This window comes from Mandrillus leucophaeus, unplaced genomic scaffold (genome assembly GCF_000951045.1).
Source record: "Mandrillus leucophaeus isolate KB7577 unplaced genomic scaffold, Mleu.le_1.0 Scaffold1094, whole genome shotgun sequence".
Lineage (NCBI taxonomy): Eukaryota > Metazoa > Chordata > Mammalia > Primates > Cercopithecidae > Mandrillus > Mandrillus leucophaeus.
The window spans coordinates 297,400-324,849 of NW_012099143.1; the positions used below are offsets into that span (position 1 = coordinate 297,400).

Below are 27,450 nucleotides of genomic sequence, written 5' to 3' on the forward strand. Positions count from 1 at the left end.
ACGGGGTTTCACCATGTTAGCCAGGATGGTCTTGATCTCCTGACCTCGTGATCCGCTCGTCTCGGCCTCCCAAAGTGCTGGGATTACAGGCTTGAGCCACCGCGCCCGGCCAATTAGCACTGTTAATTATTATTTTGTTATGAGACGTAGTCTCGCTCTGACGCCCAGGCTGGACTGGAGCGCAATGACGCGATCTCGGCTCACTGCAACCTCCGCCTCCCAGGTTCAAGCGATTCTCCTGCCTCAGCCTCCCAAGTAGCTGGGATTACAGGCACGTGCCACCACGCCTGGCTACTTTTTTGTATCTTTAACAGAGATGGGGTTTCACTATGTTGGCCTCGCTGGTCTCAAATTCCTGATCTTGTGATCCACCCCGCCTGGCCGACAGCATTAATTATACAAAACTAAAGGTCAGAATTTAGGCTAAGGACTAAAAAGAATTCCAACTAGTATACATAAACAGTTCATTCATACCTTCTTTTTATACTCTGCAATGGCACCGAGGTTTGGTTTCATTTCATGACACCGGGCTTCCAAAAGTGCAATTTGATTTGTTATAGAATCTGGATTCTTGATTGCTTCAAGATCCTCTGGGCTTAGAACTGAAATCTCTTCAATAGGATTATCTTCTATAGGATGCAATGATATTTTTGAAATCTAAAAGTTCAATTTAGGGGAGAGTTAGAGAAGGCATAATATCACAATTCATTGTCTTAAAAAAATAGTATGACAAATTACACAGCTATGAAAACAGGAGTTGTGACTGATTTGTGTATCAATTATTTTTCAAAGGACTTTAAGAAAAATAGTTGTAACACTCGAAAGTGTTCATGTAATCTTTTCTTAAATGTCCAGATCAGCCTTAGGGTGAAAGGGTAGTTGTCTGATTCTAACCATTACTTAAGACTTTTCTGTCTATAACAATATGTCCCCATAAACCTGAGATGTGTCACAGAATTAAAAATCACAATGTAGCTCGCAAACAAAATTTAAGAACCCCAACCCCCCCAAAACAATCCTCCCCAAACCCACTTTTTTCATAAAGAATACGTTAAAAATTAAACTAAGTGGTAACAATCTCACCTCTTTGTGCCAATATTTTATTTTAGAATTATGTTCAGCAATGTGACCATCTATTTGTTCAAGTTTCAACTTAATACTAAGTGCATCTTTTTGCAGAGCATGTTCATTTTCTTGAATAACTTTTAATTCTTGAAGCAGATTGCGATGTTCTTTCTGGATCTCTGGTAAGGATTCCTAAACACCGAAAAGAACTGCTAGATAGAATCTTCCCAAATACAGCCATCATTTTCACATTATAAAGATGAAGGAATTACTAATCTCTCCTTGCCCCTTCCATTTAAAAATAATATAAGCATTTAGATTCACAAATTACAGTATTCTCTTATTGTACAAATACAAATTGATAGTTATAAAACTTTAAATCTATGAGTGCTTACTACATTCTAGGCACTGTCACATATCCAGCTCTTTAAATTGGTTCCAGTATCATCCCATCTCCTCTTAACAGAAAGCAACTCTTACCTCTGCAGCATTTGTATTCTTTACGACCTCTGCTGCTTTGTCCTCAAGACTTTTCAGCTCTGCTGTTAGGTCATCCACCTCTTTCTCAGTATCTTTTATTTCTTTCTCTGTACGCAAGACAGAGTCTTGTGCCTTTTGAAGGTTTCTAAAGCAAAATGATGCATCAAAAATGCGGTAACATGATTTGTTGTTTCTGAAAACCTACTAAAGAACTTTTAATGAGATTTAGTGTGACCTTTTTTGTATTCATAGATTTTTAAGTTTATGACTTTCTAAACCATCCTTAAATCGGTTTTTGTAGGTTTATACAAACACTTGTGGGATGAGTTGTATATTTTTAATTAAAAATATACAATATAAGCTGCTTGTATCATCTAACTTTAGATTGATGCAACACTGTCCATTATCAAATTCTGTCACTTTCTTGTCAGAGATTCTTAAATCTCTACACCCATAAAGTTGTACCTTCAAATACTTACCAGTTCAAGACAAGGCAACAAGTACTTCCAAAAATGCAAGGCACCACTTCTCCCTTATTACCTCCTTATCTCTGAGCAAAACACTCTGGATTAATTTAACCAGATAATCAATATGCAATCAATTTGTTAGAATTTTTTCTAAAAACAGAAATGGCTATTTAAATTTCAATATTTTATATACATACCTAGCTTTATTTTAGACATACTTCAATAAATACTCTAAACAAATTAAGGCCGGGCACGGAGGCTCATGCCTGCAATCCCAGCACTTTGGGAGGCCGAGGCAGGTGGACCATGACGTCAGGAGTTCAGGACCAGCCTGAGCAACATGGTGAAACCCTGTCTCTACTAAAAAAACAAACATTAGCTGGGCCTGGTAGCGTATACCTATAATCCCAGCTACTTGGGAGGCTGAGGCAGGAGAATCGCTTGAACCTGGGAGGCGGAGGCTGCAGTGAGCCAAGATCGTGCCACTGCACTCCAGCCTGGATGGCAGAGCAAGACTGTCTCATAAATAAATAAATAAATAAATGAATGATCTAGAAGTAGATAAACCTTTTTTTTAAAGGACAATGAAATCTTTTAGGTATTTACAAATTCAAGGTGGCTGGGTGCAGTGGCTCATGCCCGTAATCTCAGCACTTTGGGTGGCCAAGGCAAGAGGATTGCTTCAGCCCAGGAGTTCAAGACCTGCCTGGGAAACATGGCAAAACTCTGTCTCTACAAAAAAATACAAAAATTAGCTGGGTGTCGTGGTGCATTCCTGTAGTCCCAGCTACTCGGGAGGTTGAGGTGGGAGGATTGCCTGAGCCTGGGAGATTGAGGCTGCAGTGAGCCCTAACTGTGCCACTGCACTCCAATCTGGGCTACAGAGCAAGAGACTGTATCAAAAAATAAAAATATAAAATAAAATGTAAGTTACCAAGAGAATTTTGCTAAGTGATTCCATTTTTACCTCTTTTACTTATTCTTTTAATGCCTATATCTATTTAAATTAAGGACCAACTACTCCCTCCCCGAGACCAGAGAAACAAAACTGATTTCCATGCCCTCACGACAACTGGGGGGTTTGTCTACCTGTACTTTTCTATGGCATACCTGTTTACCAGCCTTTTTAATTGGCCATAGGATAAATGTTCATTATAGGTTTTCCATCATGAAAGTCCTATTAGGTAATGTGTCAGACAGGTTCAATAAGTTAACAGTAAGAAAAACATTTTATGGAACATTACATAGTAACCCCCTTTCCAATGTGAAGGTGGGGAAAGGGAAAACAGGTTAGGGTAACATGCATACTCTACCTGTCAGCAGTCTTGATTGCTACTTGGGCTTTAGTAATAGCAGAAGCACATTCATCTAATTGCTTATTTATTTTATCAAGTTTGTCTTGTTGGGCCTTGAGTTTATGATTATTGATTTCTACGATGATATTGTGTAAGCGTTTAACCTCAGCTTCTACTTTACCAGCTTTCTCAGCTACAGCATCATATTCTGAAATTAAAAAATAAACAACCTAATTTGTGTTTCTATGTTAATGAACATCATTCGTTAGAGGTACATTTCTTCAGTTGCTATGACTTAACGTGAGGCATTAAAACAAATTTTAGGCGTATGGGAAAAAGCACCTTAAAAAAATGATTTCCTGTATCAAAACAAATGGTATTATAAAAATATACAAGGTTAAACACTCTAACTCAGCTGTACACACACCATTTCTTAATGGCTTCATGTTCTCGGCTTCTTTTAAGGTATCTTTACAACTTTTTCTTAGGGCATTTCCTTGACTACTGAATTCATAATGATTTTTAGCCTTAGATACACTATGTGCCTAACTCAGTATTATCTTGCCCACAATGAAGTAACTGTGGTTATTTTCTTCTGCTAACATAACTTCGCAGTTCTCCACATTAAAACAAAGTGGAGGATGTAAGATGAATTAGCAATTCTTCCTGTGACAACGAAGAGTAAAAGTTAACATTTCCCAGATTCCCCTGTAGCTAGGGTTTAGACGTAATTTAGGTCAATTCAATCAAAAGTACTTGCATAATTTGGAAGGCATAAACAAATTGGACATGTTTCTTCTGGCAAGCAGTCTGGATTTTCTATAATGAAGTTAGAGGTTCTGGTGTCCAGTCAATAGCTTTGTGAATATTAACAGGCAGTGGCACTGACTTTGATGGTATGCATTACAGTAGGTACAATGTACTGCTACTGTTGGCAGTTGTAGTGGCATCTTCCAAATTTGAGAGATTGCTTTCCAAATGTGGAGGAGGCAGTAGCTTCTTTGATGGTTCTGCAGAGCAGCTCTGGAAATTATTCTTGAAATGTTAAATCTAGAAACTCTCTTTAGACATCCCAGTGACTCTGTAAACAATGTATTACCCTGCCCCTCCCCCACCACACCCACTCACCACACATATCCTATTTATGCTTAGCCGTACTGAATTCTGTTCTCCACACTTGAATCTGAATCACTATCCAATACAGGAAGAATGAAAAGGTAGCAAAAACATGGGAAATTCAGGCTATCAAGAATACTGAGATAACTGGTGGAGATTCCCATAAAGCTCCTATGGGTATATGGGTATTAGGCACAGGAGGAGGGAAGTAGGATTTGCTGAGAGACAAGGATTGGACAGATATAACTACTGCTTCCTTCGTCTTTGCTCTCCTGTTAGGCAGATGTTGGAATTTCAAGAGCTCCCAAATCTCTTAACTTCCTGCTTCTTTATCTTTTTGTACTACGTTATCAGATAATTCTTTAGCCTGATCTTTTAGCCCATCTATTAATTCCAGTATCTCTATTTCTCAAATATCTGAAATTACCATTTGGCTCTAAAAAAAAACAAAAACCCCCACTACTTTTTTGGGGCGGCTTATGCATGGCTCCTTACTTTCCTAAGAATATTAAACATATACATTTAAAAGTCCTACATATTGCTAACACTAGTAATTACTTCTTTCAGGTCTAAGTTACATCTGTTGACAGGATTAACTTGTTCATAGTAATAATGTTCTTTGTGGCTGAAATTCTAATAGGCTGCCTGTGTGCTTGGCTCACTTGTAGGGTAGAGCATCAGTTGCTGTGGGAGCCACCAGCACCACTCATGATGATTGGGGGATACCTCAGGCATGCAGTTGGGAAGGCTTCTATCCCTGAATCTCCTTTCAAAAAGAAATTCTACAGAGCACTTTCTTGTTTTCAAGTACCTGCAGTGCATTTTTTAATACCTATAGCAGTATGTCTACTAGAATTAGAAAAGCTGTGGCACATATAGCCTACAATTCTGACATCACTATTCTATATTTAACTATTTTTTATTTTTGAAACGAAGTCTCGCTCTATGGCTCAGGCTGGAGTGCAGTGGCGTGATCGCAGCTCACTGCAACCTCCACCTCCCAGGTTCAAGCCATTCTCCTGGTTCAGCTTGCCATGTACCTGGGATTATAAGCGTGTGCCACCACACCCGGCTTTTTTTTGTGTGTGTATTTTTAGAAGAGACGGGGTTTCACCATGTTGGCCAGGCTGGTCTCAAACTCCTGACCTCAAGTGATCCGCCTGCCTCGGCCTCCCCAAGTGTTGGGATACAGGTGTGAGCCACCATGCGCAGTCCAATTTATCTTAAATATAAAATGTTTGCACAGATTTAGATTTACTGTAGCCTTTATTTAAAAATATGAATATGTTCAAGAGTTGAAAAGAAAATATTTAATCTTAAAGATATGCTTGCACGAATGGGTCCTCCACATGAGATATTAACAGAGTCTCCTGATAATATACGGCATTTTTATGGCATTTCTATGAGAAGAGATATATAGAGCTCCTAATAAAGTCAAGGATTCCTTTACAAGTAAGTATGAAACACATATAGACTCTTGCAGTCTCTCCATGAAAATGTTGCCATTAACAGCACAGATATACATTTTGGCTTCTCAACTGACCGTTAGGTACCATCAGAGCCATTGTTGTGGGTGCTTGTAGGGAAAGTACAGTGTGGCTGAAGACCCCAGAGGATCTGGGTTTCTCCGTCCTTTATTCCAGCCACAATGGCTTGTGTTCCCAGCATACTCCTGCTTCAGCCTTTGTATTTGCTCCTTTATGCTCTTCTTGGAATGCGTTTCTCTCAAACATACACAGGTTAGCACTCACACTTTCTTTGGGCCTCCACTTAAATATGTGCCATCTTACATGTGTGCTCCCTGGAAAGAGACTTTATTTTTGTTTACTGCTCTATCAATAGGACCTAAAACAAAGCCTGGTCAGTAGCAGGTACTATTTAAGTGAGGGCCTGAATATTAGAAATGCAGATAGACACAGACACAGACACGCACACAAATTAATGTGCATATAAATGAACATTTGATACGCATTGTGGAAATGTGTCAACATTTAAAAATCTTTTTCTTTGGGAAGAAAATCCTCTCATTTTTGGAGCAGTTGGATAACTGCTCCAACTCCACTCTCATTAGTTTTTTGGGATGGTTAATCGGTATTTGTCTTCCTTGGCTCACGAAGCAAACTAACAGGGATCCGTCTTAAGAATAAAAATGAAGCTTGCTGTGTTTGCTGGAGTCACTAGCTAAGATTGTGTAAACCTGGAACGGGGCTGTGGCATAATTCACCATCCCTTCTCTCAGTAAGATGCACATCTATGATTGAAGCCAACATGGAAAGAGAAGCACAGCTGCTCAAGTGCGTGATCAGGGGATTTCAATTAAGGCTACAGAGCCAATTCTGCCTATGAATTCCTTTTCCTGCCTAAAGATTCTATTTTGGTAGAACATTTACACGTCTATATGTGCACAAGAAGTTATGAAAGAAAAAAAAATACAACTACACATTGTTTTTGAGTGCATACCACTTATTCCCTGTGTTATTTGAGTGATTTAGTTTTTCTAAATCTATAACCACTATCTTGAAGGGGTTTTGGAATGATTAGGGCCAAAGTATACAAAGTATGACATTAAAAACATGGGCTCAAAAATCAGACTATATCACCTATTCCTATACCACCACGTACTGTGTGACCTTAGGCAAATTATATATGTATACACACACACACGCACCACTGTGCCTCAGTTTCCTTATTTGTCAAATGAGACTTAACAGCACTTACTTTATAACACCATAAAAGAGTGCAATGACTTGCATATACTTAGTTTCTATTATTATTCCACTGCTTCTTAAATATTGCAAGCTTTAAAAACCTGTTTTTGTTTTCAAAAAAGGTCTATCTTTAAACATACCTGTTTTGAAAGCACTAACGTTTTCTTCTAGCAATTTCTGCTTTTCTTTGTCAGGGGCTGTAGCAAGTACATTGGCTTCAAGTTCCTTAACTTGGACATTCAAATATTCTTCTTGCTCTATTAAACGCTACAAAAAAGTTTTAACATTTAAGGTCAATATTTTAACATTTGCTGTAAACATTGTTAATTTTTAAAAAGAGCACTTAAAATCTTCAAGAAAAAGACACACACAAATAGGAAAAGGGAAGACATGCGCCATTGATATAAAAAATGAAAATGGCCAACAAAAACAAAATGTGTAAGCTCGTTATAAAGACAAGTTAAAATGCCACATTTCTGTTTACAAGATAGCAAACTTACTTAGACCACCCTAGTGTTCAAAGACTTGGAAAAATAATTATTTGAATATGCTGTTAGTAGTGCATAAATTGTAACTTTTGAAAACAATCTGGCATTATGCAACAAATGCCTTAAACATTGTACACATATGGTCTAATACTTGTAATTTTTGAAATCTAAGGAAATAACTGAATGAATCAAGGTATACCTACAAGGATTTTTTTTAACATAGCCATGTACATAATACAAAAAAAATGGTCAATTATGGTATAAACAAAATGCTCTAAAGCAATTAAAAACAAAGTACATTTATATTGGCTTGAGAAGAAAACCATATTTTATTAAGAAAAGTTAGTATGACATTAAAAAAACCATATGCACACTTTACATATACATATCTACCACATATATAAATATGTTACATGCAAACTAGGTATTAGAAAAGTTGAAAGAACATGCGTCAAAATTGAAGGTGATCATTTGGGTATTTTCTGGAAACTTAAAAAAAAAAGTGGGAGTGCATTGCTTTTTCATAATTAAAAAAAATTCCACTTTGAAAAGAATAAAAATAAAGGGCCACATCGTTGTTAAGGAAAGTAATGTTTCTATGGAGTACAAATGGAAAACAGGAATAGCTGTGGTTGGGGCAACACTGTGACAGGGCATTATCTATTAGTACTCAATGAAACAAAATCATCAAGAGTTACATCTGCCTATAGATCCTCTCTTCTCCCTCCCTTATATATTTTATAAATTGTAAGGAAATAACAAAATGGTTCTGATAAATTCCTGCTGAATCCCAAATAGTTTCAGTACACACACACATGCACATACCTGGATGCTTGCAGTAAATTTTTCTAGCGTGTTCCTCATTTCTCGTTCACTATGCCGTAACTTAACTACTCTTTCTTCAAGTTGTACTTTCTGTTCTTGGATTTGCATTGCTTTTTTAGAGTCGTTTTGCAACTGTGATTCCATTTTGTTTACCTACAAAGAAAGTTTTAAAAGCTATTAAAAAAAGTTTTCTCTAAGAGCCATTTCAGATTGACAGAAAAGTCAACTTACGAAGAAAACTAAAACTTCTGTCGCCCAGGCTGGAGTGCAATGGTGCAGTCTTAGCTCACTGCAACCTCCACCTCCTGGGTTCAAGTGATTCTCCTGCCTCAGCCTCCCGAGTAGCTGGGACTACTGGTGTGTGCCACCACACCCAGTTAATTTTTGTATTTTTAGTAGCGACGGGGTTTCACTATGTTGGCCAGGCCAGTCTTGAACTCCTGACCTTGTGATCCGACCGCCTTGGCCTCCCAAAATGCTGGGATTACAGGTGTGAGCCACCATGCCCGGTCTAAAACTTCTGATTTTAAAGACTAGAACAAAATCAAACCACCCGTTCCAATCCCAAGCTTAAAGTTCAGGAGATGGTCAAATAATTTCTTGATCAAATAGTAAGATGGAAAGGTAACTAAGTGTTGTAAAGTCACCTATTACTTCAATGAAGGTACAGCATTCAAATACTTAAGTGGAAGGATATAAACTCGTATTTTCAAAATATGGGAGGAAAAAATCAAAGCACAACACTTTGGGAAAAGGTATTCAGGCTATCTAAGAACATGTTTTTGAGAAGGATAAAAGTATAAAATATGGGAAAAGGTATTCAGGCTATCTAGGAACATGTTTTTGAGGAGGAAAAAAGTATAAAATACTTTGAAGTAAAGTTGAGATTTGCATCAAGAAGTCTTTGCTCTGCTTATAATTATTTTGAAATAAAAAATTATGTAAAATAGCAATAATGCAAAAAAACCCCCAATAAGTTAAATGTAAAACAGAAATAATTATGTAAGTTATGGAATATCTGTATGATCCAAATGTACTAATTAAAAGATTTTGAGCATACAGTTTCTAATTAATATTTTGTTTTCTAAAACTTCAAAGGGTTTTACATAAAAAACCCCTAGTCATTTACAGAAAATTCAGTCTATTAAAGTTTGAGTACACCATACTTAAAATGGCCAAATTTTGTAGTATGTATGTACTTCAGTAAAGCTATTTAAAAAAAAAAGTCTGGCTACAATTTCAGATATGCTGACCTCTTCTTCAGAGATTTCAGTGACAAGTGAGGAACCCATTCTTCCTTTCATTACTTTGCTTCCACCACCAGTCATTGTACCTGGAAAATAGGGGCGAGAAGTCGGTTTTAGATGTCTCCCCAACAAGATTAAAGTCAATGCTGGTAGAAAAAAAAAACAAAAACAAAAACAAAGAAACAAAAACACTATTACCTGACTGTTCTATGATTTGTCCCTGTAAAGTTACCACTCTCCACCTTCTATCTTTTTGATACGCTACTCTTGTGGCTTGATCCAAGTTGTCAGCTACTAAGGTATCTCGTAAAGCAAAATAAAAAGCCTGGCGAATTTTCTCATCTTTTACTTTTACTAAATCAAATAAACGAGGAGTATTTTCAGGAGTTTGAATTTTGGTCATCTTTTTTGCCCATACAGCCATCTACAAGTGAAAAACAAACAAACAAACAAACAAACACAGTAACAAAAAAGAAAACTCAGAAAAAAAACCCATAGGAATAAATTTAACAGAAGAAACAAGAAATGTACACAAAAGGTTATAAAATTAGACCTAAATAAATGGAAGACATCCCATGTTTGTGGATCTAAAGATTTAATATTGCTAAGATGGCAATACTATCTAAACTGATCTACAAATTCAATACAACCTGTATCAAAATCCCAGTTACTTCCTCGCCTTTTTTTTGTGGCAGTAATTGACCATCTGGATCTTAAAATTCATATATACAAATTCTGGGGACCCAAGAACAGTCAATATGATAAAGAACAAAATTACAGGACTCAGACTTCCTGATTTTAAAACTTATTACAATGCTGTAATAATCAAGACCAGCACAAGTAATAAAATTGAAAGCCCAGAGATAAACCTTTACATTAATGGCTGGGTGGTTTCAACAAGGATGCCAAGAAAATTCAATGGGGTAAAGAATCTTTTCAACAAATGGTGCTGGAATAACTGGATAGCTGCATGGAAAGAGCAGTCTGATCCCTACTCTATATCACGTGAAAAATTAACTCAAAATAGATTAAAACCTAAATATAAAGCTAAAACTACAGAACTCCTAGAAGAAAACAAAGGAGGTAAATCACCGTGACCTTGGATTAGGCAGTGTTTCTTGGGTATAATACCCAAAACACAAGCAACCAAAGGAAAAAAAGATAAATTGTGCCTCAAAGGATACCATCAAGAAAGTGAAAATACAATCCAAGGAATGGGGTAAAATATCTGTAAATCATCTCACAAGAGATTTGTATTCAGAATAAAGATATCCTACAATTCAACAGAGAAACAAATTAAAAAATGGGCAAAGGATTTGAACAAACATTTCTCCAAGGAAGATAAAAAATGGCCAAGGACATAAAAGGACTTTTACTATCATAAGTCATCAGGAAAATCCTAATCAAAACCATGAGATCCCACTTCATATTCACTGAGATGACTATAATCAAAAAGATGTACCATAACAAGTGTTAACGAGGATGTAAAGAAACTGGAACCCTTACACATGCTTGTGGGAAATGGTACAGCCACTGTGGAAACAGTCTTCACAGTTCTTCAAAAAGTTAAACACAGAATTACCGTATGACCCAACGGTTCTACCCTAGGTATATACCCAAAAGAACTGAAAATACATGTTCATTCAAAAACTTGTACACAAACGTTCATAGCAGAAGTATTGCCAAAGCAGTCAGAAAAATGAAAACACAAGTGTCCATCAACTGACAAATGGTTATACAAAATGATGTAACAGATACCATTTGGCAATAAAAGGGAACGAAGTACTGATACATACTTCAACACAGATGAACCTGAAAACCTGCTAAGTAAATGTAGCTGTATAAGAAGGCCATATATCATATGATTCCATTTATATGTAGATAAATCTATAGAGACAAAAAAGTAATTAGTGTTTGGAGGAGGTGAAGGGGTATAGGGAGTGACTGTTACTGTCTATGGGCTTTCTTTCTGTAGTGATAAAAAATATCCTGGAATCAGACAGTGGTCATGGTGAACAACACTGTGAATATACTAATACCCACCAAACTGCATACTTCAAAATGATTTCTTTTTTTTTTTTTTTGAGTCTCACTGTCACCCAGACTGGAGTGCAGTGGCACAATCTAGGTTCACTGCAACCTCTACCTCCCAGGTTTAGGCAATTCTCCTGCCTCAGCCTCCTGAGTAGCTGAGATTACAGGCGCTCACCACCATGCCTAGCTAATTTTTGTATTTTTAGTAGAGATGGGGTTTTGCCATGTTGGCCAGGCTGGTCTCAAACTCCTGACCTCGTGATCCGCCTGCCTTGGACTCCCAAAGTGCTGGGATTAAAGGCATAAGCCACCACACCCAGCCTAAAATGATAAATTTTATTGTAGATAAATTATCTCAATAAAGGTTTCCTTTTAACTCTGGAATGTACATTTCTTTAATGGAGGCACTGCAATATGTCAAACAAGTTTTTGTAATCATATAACCTCAGAACATAAAATAATCCTCAAAACCCATCAGGTGTTCACTGAGTAACCATAAAGAAAAAGCTAGAATCCAAAATGAAAAAACACTTAGCACTTAAAAATTCTATTATAGGTAGGTTATTATGAATACCCACCTTATCTAAACCTATAAAGGTTGCAACTCCAATATTTTGTCTTTTAAGGAAATTTACACATTCTTGGGCTGTATCAATAGAATCAACAACAATGTAGTCTAATGCATGACAACAGGATGATATAGCCACATCGTATTTTTCATCAATGGCTCCTAAGTCCCCCTAATAATTAAGAGTGGGGGGAAAAAAGAGTTAGGCAAAAAGTACAGGACCATTTCATTCAACAAGTTTTAAAAAGTTCTTTTAATTGAAAAACTTTATGTAGACATGGTTTTAAAGGGTACAAAAGGGTACACAACAAAATACAAAATATATAGTTTATGAATATGCAGCTTGAATTTCTAATGAGCACGAAAGAACTGTTTTCATTTTATGAAAATGTGAAGCTATAAAACCTAAATGAACTATAAGCAAAACAACTCAGAAACTCTGAATTACTGAAAAGCATCTAAAATTATGTAAATCGTGATGAAACACATTTATCTGTTTATCTATTACACAGCTATCTAGCAGTATTCACTGGTTTGGGCTTTCCTTGAGAGCAAATGAATAGGATCAAATTGTTTATCCTCAAGAAAATCAGGTGGAAGTCCCCTGATACAAGATGTAGGAGCAATCACGTTGGGTAATTTTTCATTTGCCCTTTTAAATCACTTTGTTCCCTTCTCTGAAAGGCTGACTTAAGGACTGTATCAACTGGCTCCTTTGACTCTCTAGCTTCAGCCAATATGAGGTTTCAGTTAAGACTAGAGGGCAGGAAATAGGTGGGGTTAAGGTATTGATTTTCCCCATTTCCTCTGAACCACAACTCCCTTCCCTCGAGGCTCAGAAGCAGTAATGGCTATTGCTAGCCTTAGATTTTTAGATTATCCCTTGTTATATCCTTAAATGCTAGCCAAAACCTAAGTAAAATGGTGTGAAACCCCAAATATATCAACTTTTTAAAAATTTTTCATTTTTTAAAAAACGGACTTTGTTATATTGCCCAGGATGGACTTGAACTCCTAGGCTCAAGTGATCCTTCTGCCTCTGCCTCTCCAACAGCTGGGACTACAGGCACACGCCATTATGCCTGGGTAAATTCTTTCTTTTAAAAAAAGGATAAAATGGTTTTAAGTTTGTGTGCCATTACTAATATTTTTCTTGACAGGTATGAAATAACTGTATTTATCTAAAGCTAAATAAACAAGAAACTGTAAGCGCAAAATGTTTAAAAATAAATGTGCTTTAAAACAAAGAAAATGAATGTTATTTTATATACAGTGACACTTGAAATACAGTTAAGGCAAAAAAATGTTACACTTTCTTAAAAAATAAAAGTAAAGCCATGCCCCCCCAAAATCTACCTTACCAATCTTCCATATATTCCTGGAATCCTGCCAGATTTTTTTTCTTGAATTACTGCATCAAGGACTTTCCCCCTACTTCGATTCATTGCTAATGAGCTCTTTGCTTCTTCAACTTTTTGGAAGAGATCATGAACCAAACTTTTAAAGTTTATTTCTTCTTGTGTAAGTTTTTGAAGTTCTTTTTCTTTCTAAAAGTGAAAATAAAATGAAATCCAGAAGCATTAACTCCTAAATATGACCAGTCATTGCACTGAATTAGTTGTAATTCTTTAATAACAAAGAAAAAAAAAGACCAACAATAAAAATGTGAACCAAAACTGAGCAGCTGTATGGCAATTGCTGGTTTGGTTGTGGCAAATATGGATGGGTTTAAAAGGGGCATAAATTACTTGGGTCAATAAAAGAAAACATTAAGTGTAGTATTTTTCCAGGAGCAATTAGTTCATCCTGATAGAGAAAGTGTACCTGGGGCTGTGAAAATCCCAGTTTGACGCTACATAGTTATACGTAAGTGTGCCCTAATTCTTAAGCTCTGCCCTAATTAAAAGCAGACCCAGAAACAGGATCCAAGGTATGAATAACTGGGCAGGACTATGGTTATGCTGTGCTTTATTTTAGCTGAATGGGGCTGGGGGGTGCTGGAGAAAAAGCACACCTCTGAAACGAAGGGGAGAAAGAGGACTGGATAATTCTATTGCTATACAAAAATGCCAGGCTCCCAACAAGAGAGCAACCACACACATGCACACATAAATACAGCCTCTCAGTTTCTCAATCTCCAACTTAGCAGCAGCCTTTTTTTGTAACTGGTATTCTCCTCCATCCACTAGATTTAAATTATGTCTATTACTTACTGCACTGGCATAAAGTTTAAACCAGGTTACTGACATAATTCATCCCAAAATAAACGGATTCACCAGGAAGATGGAAGTAGTCACTGGATCTAACTTAATTTACATTTAAATTCTCCCTGGTCATGAAATTCCCTGATGACCAAATAGTATGCATTTACTAAAATGAAAAAGACTCATATTTATTTTCAGTATAATTACACTTCAAACAGTTGTTGTTTTTTTTTTTTTTTGCAACGGAGTCTCGCTCTGTCGCCCAGGCTGGAGTGCAGTGGCCGGATCTCAGCTCACTGCAAGCTCCTCCTCCCGGGTTCCTGCCATTCTCCTGCCTCAGCCTCCCGAGTAGCTGGGACTACAGGCGCCCGCCACCTCGCCCGGCTAGTTTTTTGTATTTTTTAGTAGAGACGGGGTTTCACCGTGTTAGCCAGGATGGTCTTGATCTCCTGACCTCGTGATCCGCCTGTCTCGGCCTTTTTTTTTTTTTTTGACACCTTGCCTACTGAGGTTTTGGAGATCTTTGGAGATTTAAAGTTTATGAAATTCCTTAGACATCTAATTCACTCAAGGATAGGGGACAGGCACCGATGAGCTAAGCTACACATCTTGGTTAGTTTGTAACATTTTGGAATGCCAGCAAAGAAACTACATCCATAAATTCAAAACCCAAAACACACTAAGATAGTTGTTCTATATTCATTATATAAATACATATACACTTAATGTTTTTTATTTATCCTTAAATAAATTGTCTATACTTAAGACTTAAAGAAACACAAACTTTCTTTTGTTTAAATTATTTCCACAGTGGGGTGGTGGTGGTGATTTACTGTATGATGCTTCTGGGGATAATACAGTTTCTTGATAGCGCACATATGGAATACTGAAATGCTGACCTCATTCTTTTGAGATTATATAAAATGAAGAAAATTTATCTATCACTAATCACCTTAGATGCTGAGATTAAAAACAACAAAAATGTATAAAGTTAAAGGTGATGAATGATGTTCTGACGCAATAGAGAAGCAAAGATTTACCTCCTTTAATTCTTGTTCAGTTTGAGGGAGTTTTCCTTCTATATCTCTGATTGCAGCTTTCCTTTCTTTGAGAGTCTCAGAGGCTGCAATTAGAGCTTCCTTGGCCTTAGTTAATTGCGACACTGCAGTATTATGACAACTGAGATAGATATCAAGTTCTGACTGGGCTACATCCATCTTTGAACGTGCTTCATTTACCGATTTGCTGAAACCCATGAGTTCTTTCTCTCGACTCTGTTAAAATATGAGTTCATTAAATCTGGACAGATATTTACTTTCAAACCTACACTGAAATGAAACCACACATTTTACATTCAATTTAAGAAAGGAAATTCCACAAGCACAGTATATAGAAATGAAAAATTCTCACAAGTGGACTGGATTCAGTTTTTGCCTAGTTGTCAATATTCACTGTAGACAGTTTTTTCCCAACTGATTTCACAAGAGCTTTGTGAGGCAGATCATTATGCTGAGGAATAGACATCTGAGGCCTAGCTTTGTCATTAACATGGGGTTCAGGGCACATGAGTACTCAATATATATTAAATGAGCAAACAGTGAAAATCCACTAACCATAAAGTATCCCATCATGAAAGCTACTGCATTATCCATTGACACTTTATCACACAGGTATTCTAACCTGCAAAGTTTTACAGTTTGACATTAGAACATGTCCATATTCCAAAGCAGACTCTATTAAGTCCATGACTTTTTAATACAGTCAATTCAATTACCATTTTCCATTAACATATGTATTTAACATGCTTAGCATTGTCAAAAATGCTGTGGTACATATAAACAAAGATAATTTTATACTTACTCTTGGGGTAGATAGTACATATCAATGTGACAACTTCATGCTCTCGTTTTATTAATAAAGTGCTAAAATTACAGCTAACGTTTATTTTCTTTCTTGGTACTTTATATATATTTATTCTTTATTTTCACAAAGTAGATATAATTCTTTCTCATTTTAAGGAAGACGACTTGGAGACATAACAACCAGCACAAGAACACAGACAGTAAGTGACTGACCTAGGATTTGAAACAAGAGCCACAGCTTTTAACTATTACACAAGAGCTATAGAAGCAAAAAGAAAGGAGACATTAATCTGTGCTTAGTGTGGCTCCAGGTTTTACAGGTGGCAACAAAATATGATGATTCAACATGCCTAGGAGTGGCATATATAATAATCAAGGTACTGTATTTGACATCACACCTTCTGCTACTACAACAAATTCTCATTCAGTTAACTTTTTAAAAAACAGGACAGCAGAAATTAAAAGTATAGTCATCTAAGTCTAGGTTGACTAGTTTTAGGAATGTTGGACATTAAAAGTCCAAACTTACCAGTTCATGTTTCATATTTTTGAAAAAATCATCTTTAAGTTAAAAAAAAAAAAAGGCCACCAAAATAAACACTGATAAAAAACATCTTACTTCTTTTTCTTTCTGAAGCCCTTGTGTTTCCTGTTTAAGGCTATCCATAACTTCCTTTAATTTTTTTTCTTCTTTCTCTTTTTCTTTCTCGAGGGCATTGTTTCTGGTTGTTGTTTCATTAATGACATTGTTACTCTTGGCAGGTATACTTTTGAATTCTTCAACCTGAGGTTATAAAACAAGTTATAGGAGTATACATCTTTATGCTACCCAATACTATCAATATTTGACTTATTTAAAGGCATTTCTCAGTTCTTGTTTTCTTTATAATCAGAGTTAAATTAGCTAACAAGTATTTTCCCGACTGTTCATGTAATTTCTAGATTATTTCAATCTAACAGTAAAACTACTACAAACACCTGACTTCTTACGAAGGAAAATTCTCTCTGGCAGGGCCTTAGGTGTGTCATCCTTCTCTCCTGATTTCAGGTTGTAACTATTCTTCTTTAGCTATAAATACGCTCTGACTACAAGGAATTTTCTAAACTATCCTTCCTGGTATATCATAAGTTACCACTAATTATCTTTACCATCTTCCCCAATCCTAAAATCTTTCACTTTACTCTTCCAGAGTCATCATGTAGGGCTAGTATTTTATTCCATTAACATATTCTGATGATAATCACTTATTCACGCAGTCTATGCCTAAAGGCTAATGACTCTGTAACAGTTACACTTAAATAAGATTGTCAAGTCTTCGGGGTTACCCCCAAAGCCTTGTTATTTTGTTTACTCTGATTATGTAGTACCAGTGAAGTTCAACATTTCCCAAAATGCCACTTCCTTAAACACTGACTCAACATATTTAACAGCTGTGCTGAGCAGAAAGTATTTTGTGAACAAATACATTTAGAAAATGCTTATAGCATGGAGCCTAATCTATAATTACTGTGTAAACATATGCAACAAAGCTTTTTTTCGCGGGGCTGGGGTTAAGGTATCATATCTATTTATATATGATAGAGCTACAAACACGAACACAGCTTAAGAGACTCCAAATTATGAGCTTTCCTATCTCTAAGACATAGAGTCTCACTTTGTCACCCAGGTTGGATGCAGTGGCTTGATCACTGTTCACCGGAACCTTGAACTCAAGGCATCCTGCCGCCTCTATCTCCTGACTAACTAGGACTTATTAGGCATGTTCCACCAAGCCTGGCTAATTTTTAAATTTCTGTAGAGATAGGATCTTACTATCTTGCCCAGGCTGGTCTTAAACTCCTAGCGTCAAGCAATTCTCCAACTTTGGCCTCCCAAAGCACTGGGAACATAGGTGTAAGCCATCATGCCTGGCCAACATTGGTAATTCTTGCGAAATCCTGTTCTGATCCTGTTAGCTTAGTTTTTTGTAGAAGACAGGCAATATTTTAAAGCCTATAATACTTAACCTAAATATCTTTAAAAACTACTACTTTAGGAAAAAGAAAATTAAAATTAACACCAAAATGGAACTGCGGTAAATGTTTTCCCAATAACATATATTATTGTAGTATAAACTTTAAAACTTAAAGTCAAGCTAGGAGCAATGGCTCACACCTGTAGTCCAAGTTACTTTGGGAGGCTGAGGTAGGAGGATTGCTTAAGTCCAGGAGTTCAAGACTATAATCATACCACTGAACGCTAGCCTGGGCAACAGACTGAGACCCCATCTCTACAAAACTCCAAAACCAAACAAAAAACCTCCTGCAAAATAGTCAGTGGAAGCATGGTTTCCCTAGAGGGGGTAAAATCATGTTCAGAGACAAATCTTAAAACAACATTTAGAATACTAATTCATGCTCTTAGGCAATAAGAGGCAAACACTTCCATGAAAACTAGATATGATATTCAGACATGATATCTTAAGAATTTTTTTCTAACACCTACCTTTTCTTTATCTTTTTGAAGTTGTTTCTCCAGTTTTTTGACTTTACTAGTTGCATGTTTTAATTTTTCTCTAACTTGAACATCTTCCAAATCTAGTTGTGTAAATTTTTCTTTATACTCCTCAATAAATTTTGTAATTTTATTCAGTTTCCTAGCAAAGCAAGTAGTCATTATTTTGAATGTTCAGGTATTTTAAAACCATGTTATATTTCCTACCTGGAACACTTCCTCTATAAATATGTTCAGGCTTTTAATAAGACAAGATCCTAAATCTCTCCTTCTTCCAAGATGATCCCTCTCCCCATAGTTGAAGAAGCACCTGTATTTGTGATTATGACAGCAATTTTGCCTTTCTAAGTTGGATGCAAAATACTACATTTTCCAGTGACTACAATGTCTAGGTATATAAAATTTTTACCATAGGAGTAAAAATTTTTTTTTTTACCTTTTATGAATATACTTACAAGTTACTATACAAATTTTTTATTTAAAAATAGAGATACTAGTGTCACTGAAAAATGGCATAAGTAGGGACATGATAAAATCCTTCAAAATGTATCTAGAACAACCCAAATCCTACCCCTCTATCAGATTTGTGACTATTAATTAACCTGTCAAGCCAAATGCTTGTTGTTTGTTACTGTGCTATGCCACTAGGGGGTAGCATCCCCACGGTTCCAAGACTTAAGAGTAGGGCATTTGATCTGTAATAATGAACTGGATGTGAGGCAAGTTTTTTTTTTTTTTTTTTTCCTCCAAAGGGGGCCACCACTTGATATGCTGGCAAATGTCTTACACTCATAATGTGCTGGCAGTAAGTTTATATATAAATACACATGTAATAAAATTATCTAAATACTCTTAGTACTTTCCAAAATATTATTACTTTTCTATATCTTTTACATCTTTATTCTTAGCTTTCATTTCATTTGATAGTATACTGCTCTTCTCATTAATTTCTTTGGTATCTTCATGAATTTTTTTCTTTTGAGTTTCCATTTCAGCAATTCGTTTCTGCAAATCATAACTAGAGGGAGAAAAAAAAAAAAAGAAATTGAAGCTCCTAAAATGCCATTTCTAAAACTGTATAACAATTTTAGTAAAATTAGCTGTTTCTAAATTATTATTATACTAGTCAATATGTGACTACCTAGGCTATGAAGGGAAAAATCTCCTTGGGTCGTCAAGGCTAGAATTTAGGAACAAAAATCGGTTTCATTGTACCAATGTGGTGGCTGACGCCTGTAATCCCAGCACTTAGGAGGCTGAGACAGGCAGACTGCCTGAACCCAGAAGTTTGAGACCAGCTTGGGCAACATGGCAAAACACCAACTCTACCAAAAAAAGAAAAAACAAATACAAAAAAATCCCAGCAACAACAATAATTAGCCAGGTGTATTGGTTTGCACCCTGTAGTCCCAGCTACTCATGAAGTGGAGGTGGGAGGATCAACTGAGTCCAGAAGGTTGAGATTGCAGTGAGCCGTGATCACATACTGCGCTCCACCCTGGGTGACAGAGCCCCGTCTCAAAAAAAAGTTCATTGTAAGCTGAAAAAAAATCACATCTGCTATTACACAAATTTTAAAAAGTGCACATGTAAAAGGATTAAGCATAGTAAAAAATACCTGCGGACCCACCTCCCAACTTAAAGTAGGATACTAAAAAGTCAGCTTCAGTGAATTGATAAATATGCCTAATTTAATAAATTCAACCCTGGTGATCAATGGGGTGACAGCCAGATAGTAGTCCTCACATCAGATAAATTCACCACATAATTTCTTTTTTGTAGAGATGGGGTCTTGCTATGTTGCCCAGGCTGGTCTTGAACTCCCGGCCTCAAGCGACCCTCCTGTCTTAGCCTCCCAAAGTGCTGGAATTACTGGCATGAGGTTACACATCCAGTCACACAAAACAATGTTTAGAGACTTTTTTCACTTCAGTCTTTATGTTTCTCTAGGAAAAGAGAAGGGCTTTGACTTAATGGTTAAAAAGTAATATAAAAATTGATAAATCAAGGCACTTACATATAATATTGACAAACATGATTCTTTTTTCTAAATATTTCATTTTCCAAGGTAAGAAATTCAATAGCTATGTTTTTCTCTCCTTCTAAGGCATCCTTTTCCTTTTCCACCATCTTTACTCTGTTTAACTATAGAAATTAAAAGTTTAAAGACTGAATACACACTTCATATATACAATATGAACTTAAAATATGCAAACATTAGACTAAAAACAATAAGAACGTTCATCTTAAATGTTAATATATAAACTTCAATATAAGAGATAACATTTCATTATGAAGTATTATAACATGACTATCTGACTTAGTAAAATGTGTTAAATCATAAATGAAACATTGATATACAATGAAAGTCTACAGAAGATTCACCTTCTCTCCTCTGTGTTCATTTAATATTTCAACTCTCCGACACAAGACTTTAATAGGTTCATTTAGCCGTCCACAACCAATTATATCTTCTAAATATTCAAGCATACCCTCATCGTGTTCAGTCTGGCCTTTTGGTTTCATCATAGCAATTTGTTCAACTTCGCCCTTTAAAAAAAGTTATATTTCATACTCACTGTATATGTTTAGCTAAATCAATCTTAAGTGAGAATTGGGAGCAGTTAAATAACAAAGCCAAGAGTAATAAACATCTAAATAAGGTACAGTAGTTCAACGATTGCATAAGGTATAAATAAAAATGTTATTTTCACTGGTATTCCTAGGAGTTTTAATTTTACATAAGGAGATATGAAACATGAATTTATATTCCCTTAGATAAATCCTTATAAAAGTGTAATATACATCCACTTATATATACACACACAGTTCCCCATCTAGAATGTTCAATATAAAAATAAAACAAGTAAAATTTAGGAAAGCATTCACTTAATCTGCAATCTGATTATAGTGGCAACATTATCAACTATTAATAACACAATTGAAGCTCCTGTTCTAAAATAAAGAATTTTCAAAAACACTTGCATCATTAAACTGTGCTAGGAACCCTGTCCCAAAGTAGTATTACCAACTTTCTCTATAAATATGGTTATTATGAGTTCCTTAACAAGTAATAGGTTTCAAAGGTAGTCAAAAACTTAAATGTTCAATTTTCTAAAAACAAGAGCCTTTGGTAGAAAAGGATATTACCTATTTTTCATGGTAATAATAGAAATCAAACTGATCACACCTTGACTAGAGAAAACTAATGGCACTGGTACATAAGACATCAGAAAACTTTTAGTTTGTAATCACTAATATAACAACTTTGAAATGTAATTAAAATCTTTGATTAACTTTACATATTTGCATTTATGCAGTTTAATTATGAAGAGAAAAGAGAAAAAAAATCCATAATAAGTAACCACCAAGGCTGACTGCCAGGCAGCCATTTAGTTTGATGGTGGAGAGAAAATTGTGTCTGAATATGTCCAGGCCAAATGCCTCTACTTTATAGAAGTAGCTTGTTTGTACTCTAAACTATTACAATGAAGAACAGGTACAGGCAAGTGAAAAAAAGATATACCTCTTATTTTCAGCAAAATAGCTAAGATGAAAAAAATCAACAAAAAGAATTACATATTAAAAATAGTATATTGTTCTCAATTTAAATATCTTAGTGATTCCCATTTCCTAAGTGAACACAGGTGAACCTTAAAAATGTGGGGTAAAACTTACTGAGAGCATCATATTCACCAAAAGCCTCAACATAATTACAAAATGTAGACAATTTAATAACAGGACAAAACAGCTCATTTGAAAATCTATTCATTAAGGCATAATTTTATTTGTATACATCACTTTTCGATACTTTTGACAGTCTATTAGCACAATGATTATCAACAAAGTAAAACTGTTACCCCAAAAGTTATTTTCCATAACATTCATATTATGTATGAATCTGTATAAAGTGAAAATATGCAGATATTTACATAAAGTATTTTATTCTGCTTTCAACTGTTACTTCTCTCTAAAAGTTTGCAGCAATAGTTTTAAGTTTTAGACAGGAATGAAGCCTGGAAAAACGCCCAAACCTTTGGATTATACAGGATGAACGTTAAGTCACTGAGGAAGCCAAGAGTCTTTTTCAAAGTTTGTATCTACATAGGGTTTATCAACAGTGGCAGTACTGACATTTTGGGCTGGATATACTTTGTTGTGGAGAGCTATGCTGGGCTTAAAGATGCTTTAATAGCATTTCTGACTTTCACCCGCTAGACACCAGTAGCATCCCCCCTTCCAACAGCTATAACAACCCAAACTGTCTTCAGATGTTGCTGAATGTCCTATGGGAAGGGGAGCAGAATTACTGTCAGCTGAGAACCACTGATCTAGAGGCTGCAGTTTGTTTGTTCATTCATTTATTATTTTTTTGAGATAGGGTCTTGCTCTGTCGCCTAAGCTGGAGTATAGTGGTGCGGTCTCAGCTCTCTGCAGACTTGACCTTCCAGGCTCAAGCAATCCGCCCAGCTCAGTGTCCCAAGTAGCTGGGACTACAGATGCACACCACCACACCCAGCTAATCTTAAAAAAAATTTTTTTTTTTGTACAGATGGTGGTTCCCCTATGTTGTCCAGGCTGGTCTTCAACTCCTGGGCTCAAGCCATCTTTTGCCTTAGCTTCCCAAAATGCTGGGATTAAGGGCATGAACCACTATGCCTAGTCTAGAAGTTTTAGTTTAAATCCTGTGGGTTAGTGTTTATAATCCAAATAAGAAACAATACCTGACAACTAATATTCTACCCAATTCAAGGATAATATCTGAACACGTATTTTAAGAAAATGAAAAATCATCCTAAGAGAACTTACATTTGAGTCAAATGGCCATATTATTATTTAAGTATACATTTTTCAGATAGCTAAAAGTTGGGATTCAGTTAACAGTTTACGCTGATAAAAATATTCCTTAAAAACATCATCTTTCTCCTGGCAAATTACTTATTGAAGAGACAGAGTACAGCTATTAAGAAACAGCTTAGCTTTGGGTAAATAACAATGGTTGCTTATTTTTGGTTGGTTGTTCCTCTCTCTCCAAACAAAATGAAAGATACAGCTATGATTTCCTCTTACTCTAATAAAGTTGACAAGCTTTTTTTTTTCTTTTTAAAGACAGGATATTTACGAAGCAAAATAGTTACATCTCAAATCCTACATAACATTCAGTCTTATTATACTGTACTGCTTTTTTAAAAACCAGTTACCATATTATCAGATTAGCATTATTGAATCAACAGGCAGTATTAACAGGCCTTTACTTGTCCTTTGACTATTAAGACTACTGTGGTATCACAATGACAACCTGGGACTTTTCTTGTTGCTCTGTTCTTTGATGTCCTTTGCCTGCCCTACCACTTGCTACCATTTCCAATCTTCCTTCTTCATTTGTGCCATCTCCTATGTAATCTGTAGACTGACAGTCTGTGCCTAAAGGATTCCTCCTTATTTCTTCAGAAAACTTACATAACTCACGTAAAATCACAGAATACAGTTTTAATTTAGGGCAATAAGCTCAATAAATTTCAGAAATAATTTTAAAACATCAACCTGAATTTAAAGTCATATCAAGGTTCAATCCAAATCACAAATAGTGACTGGCACAATCACAGACAAAAAATGTTTTTTTTTTTTTTTTTGAGACGGAGTCTCGCTCTGTCGCCCAGGCTGGAGTGCAGTGGCCGGATCTCAGCTCACTGCAAGCTCCGCCTCCCGGGTTTACGCCATTCTCCTGCCTCAGCCTCCCGAGTAGCTGGGACTACAGGCGCCCGCCACCTTGCCCGGCTAGTTTTTTTTTGTATTTTTAGTAGAGACGGGGTTTCACCATGTTAGCCAGGATGGTCTCAATCTCCTGACCTTGTGATCCGCCTGTCTCGGCCTCCCAAAGTGCTACAATACTATTACCTGACGCTGACAAAGTTTTACATGTTCCCAGTGTTATCTCTATTTGCTGTCGCTTAAAGCATATGAAACAAGGTCTTAAATGCTTTTTCCCCCCACTGTTATTTACTACAAACTTCCTATGTTTTAAATTACATTCTTACTATATAAAAGACACTAAGCAACTGTGGAAAAGATCAAGTATGGTTTTTAAGAGTTACACAAAAAGAGCAAACATGCTCCAAGAGTACATTTACCATATCAACAGCTTAAATCTGAATTTATGGAACACTTTGAGTGGCAAACCAGGAATTATGATCCAGTTATACCATTCTTTGAGAATCAATTTACAGAAATACAGCTTAAAAATCTAAGAGGAATGAATAGGTATGATGCCCTTTATCCTTATTCAAATGTAATCCAAATTTTAGCAAGTATAAACTACAGAAAACTCAAACAGTACATAGCTATAACAAAGTTTTGTTGTCCTAGTAAAGCCTCAATTATTCTTCTATTTTTATGTATAATTACTATGAAGGGGGGTTTCAATGATTCTTACGGCAAATATGACTGTTTGCATAAAAATTAAATGGCCTAAAATTACTGGGGTTTAAGTTTTTATCTTGATCATATTTTTATTTTCTACATCTTTTATTATATTATACTATAAATTACTGTTCTTTATCTTCCTCTAATACATTTTACTCTAATTTGATCTTTGTAAGCTACCAGAGGCCAAGAAACTAAACCACCAAGGTTAGTATCTTTCTAAAATAAAACAGAAAGAGTAATTTGTTCGTAGTTGGACTTCTTGATATCTATTTCTGGTTGGTTAGAGGATGCTTCCTTGCTGCTCCCCACCACCTCCACCCTACTTGTGGATATTGATTGAATACCTTTGGAAAACTGAGGTATTACTGAAAAAACTAAAAATTTCTTTTGATATTATAGCATAAGCTCATTTCTACAGACTAAGACTAGAATCCAAGTAGTTTATGTGATAAGCTTAAGAGAAGTACATTGGAAGAGATGGCTAGGCAACAACTCAGACCTAGGTTAATTAAATCTTCAAATTACAAAATAATTTAAAAACAAACAAACAAACAAAAAAACCTTTGCTATTATTTATTTAGAGACAAGGTCTCACTCTGTCACCCAGGCTGGAGTGCAGTGGTACAATGTTGGCTCACTGCAACCTCTGCCTCCTGGGTTCAAGCAATCCTCCTACCTCAGCCTCCTGAGTAGCTGGGACTATAGGAGTGTGTAACCAAGCCCAGCTACTTTTTGTATTTTCTGTAGAGACATAGTTTCACCATGTTGCTTAGGCTAGTCTCGAACTCCTGGGTTCAAGTGATCTGCCTGTCTCAGCTTTCCAAAGTACTGGGATTATACGTATGAGCTAACGTGCCCAGCCTTGTTTTTCAAACTTTAGATTTTGTAATGTGAAGACAAAAACATATGAAATTGAAAACTTTGACAAAATTAAAGTTGTGCTAATAGTTGCAACTTTTGAGGAGTTTACAAAAATATTCCTGAGGCAGCAATCATTAATACAACTTTTTAGTAAAAACATTAACCATTCTTCTACCCCTGAATGGAGCAAAAGTACCCCTAATTTATAAGTCATAGTTACCCAAGAAATGCTATACAGAGCTAATAAAACTCTACTTGTATGGACTTATAGTTATTACAACAGGACCAAGGCTCCCAAAGTAGATATATATAAAAGGAAATGTACAATTATAAAAAACACAATGGTCAACCATAACTAAAACTTTGTAAGGGCATGTATGTGTCTTTAAGGACAAGAAACAAGGTTTAGCCATCTTTATATTACTTATAGCATCTTAGCATAGTGCCTTAAAAGGAATTCATTTGAATGGCCAATTAATGAAATTTTTAATGGATTCAAGTAATAAAAATGCCTACTTGAAAAATTTGCTAAGCCAACACATTAACACTGAAAAGTTTACTCTTAAGAAATTCTAGAAAATTTGGTTCTTTTAAATCTTAAAAATAAATGTTTACTTTTACTAAATTTAGATTACTTTTGCTGTTAAATCACTATTACTGGCCAAAGAGTCTACATGTTTTATTCCAAGTAATGATTTAGGTCTTGGATGTTGATACTACGATGCTGTTTCCAATTTCTCAGCCTCCCAAATCAGTTTTTAAGATAGATGTTATTCAGTAAAAGAGAAGGTAATACAAATACACATTTTTACTTACCATCAAATGCTTTATATTGCCAGTTAGGAGTATGAGATTTTCATAAGCGACTTAAAAAAAAAAAAATCCATAGAAACCATTGCCATTTTCCCTCAGTTTTAATTGGGCACTCACTATTAGTTCTACTGTAGTCCAGTCCCTGTTTCTTATTCCTAACAGGTGAGTTTCTAAGGTTCTTATCTGTAAATTTAATTGAGTCAAACTGAATCTGTTAACTTGGAACATTTACCTTGGTATTATCTGGGAAGAAATGTTTTTAACACAACTGTAACGATCACAATAAAAAAGTTCAGATTATCATGTGGACAAATTGGTTTTAGCATCCCATATACTTCAGAAGCACAAATGTAATATAAACTTGACAATTTATAAATTTACTCCCTTGGGACAATATTACATTAGCTTCCTTTATTACTGAATTATGTACAGAGATGCTGTACAGGGAAAAAAAATATCCTCAGAAGGGTTAAAATGCAGTGTATTTTGATGAATCT

The 27,450-nt window shown here is 35.7% G+C and overlaps 1 protein-coding gene across 2 annotated transcripts in view; it reads right to left on the reverse strand.

Annotated features, from left to right (window-relative positions):
- The window catches only part of SMC4 (structural maintenance of chromosomes 4), a 37,044-nt gene that overhangs the window by 2,826 nt on the left and 6,768 nt on the right, over nucleotides 1-27,450 (reverse strand). For both annotated transcript variants that reach the window (XM_011989314.1, XM_011989307.1), the window contains exons 6-21: nucleotides 21,239-21,403; nucleotides 20,871-20,998; nucleotides 19,731-19,871; nucleotides 18,845-18,995; nucleotides 16,979-17,143; nucleotides 15,538-15,771; nucleotides 13,655-13,840; nucleotides 12,304-12,465; nucleotides 9,890-10,115; nucleotides 9,698-9,777; nucleotides 8,445-8,597; nucleotides 7,272-7,398; nucleotides 3,326-3,515; nucleotides 1,546-1,690; nucleotides 1,084-1,257; nucleotides 475-657 (exon numbers count right to left, since the gene is read on the reverse strand). In XM_011989314.1, coding sequence (XP_011844704.1) covers nucleotides 475-657; nucleotides 1,084-1,257; nucleotides 1,546-1,690; nucleotides 3,326-3,515; nucleotides 7,272-7,398; nucleotides 8,445-8,597; nucleotides 9,698-9,777; nucleotides 9,890-10,115; nucleotides 12,304-12,465; nucleotides 13,655-13,840; nucleotides 15,538-15,771; nucleotides 16,979-17,143; nucleotides 18,845-18,995; nucleotides 19,731-19,871; nucleotides 20,871-20,998; nucleotides 21,239-21,403 — 2,610 coding nt within the window. The remainder of the gene's footprint in view (nucleotides 1-474; nucleotides 658-1,083; nucleotides 1,258-1,545; nucleotides 1,691-3,325; nucleotides 3,516-7,271; nucleotides 7,399-8,444; nucleotides 8,598-9,697; nucleotides 9,778-9,889; nucleotides 10,116-12,303; nucleotides 12,466-13,654; nucleotides 13,841-15,537; nucleotides 15,772-16,978; nucleotides 17,144-18,844; nucleotides 18,996-19,730; nucleotides 19,872-20,870; nucleotides 20,999-21,238; nucleotides 21,404-27,450) is intronic.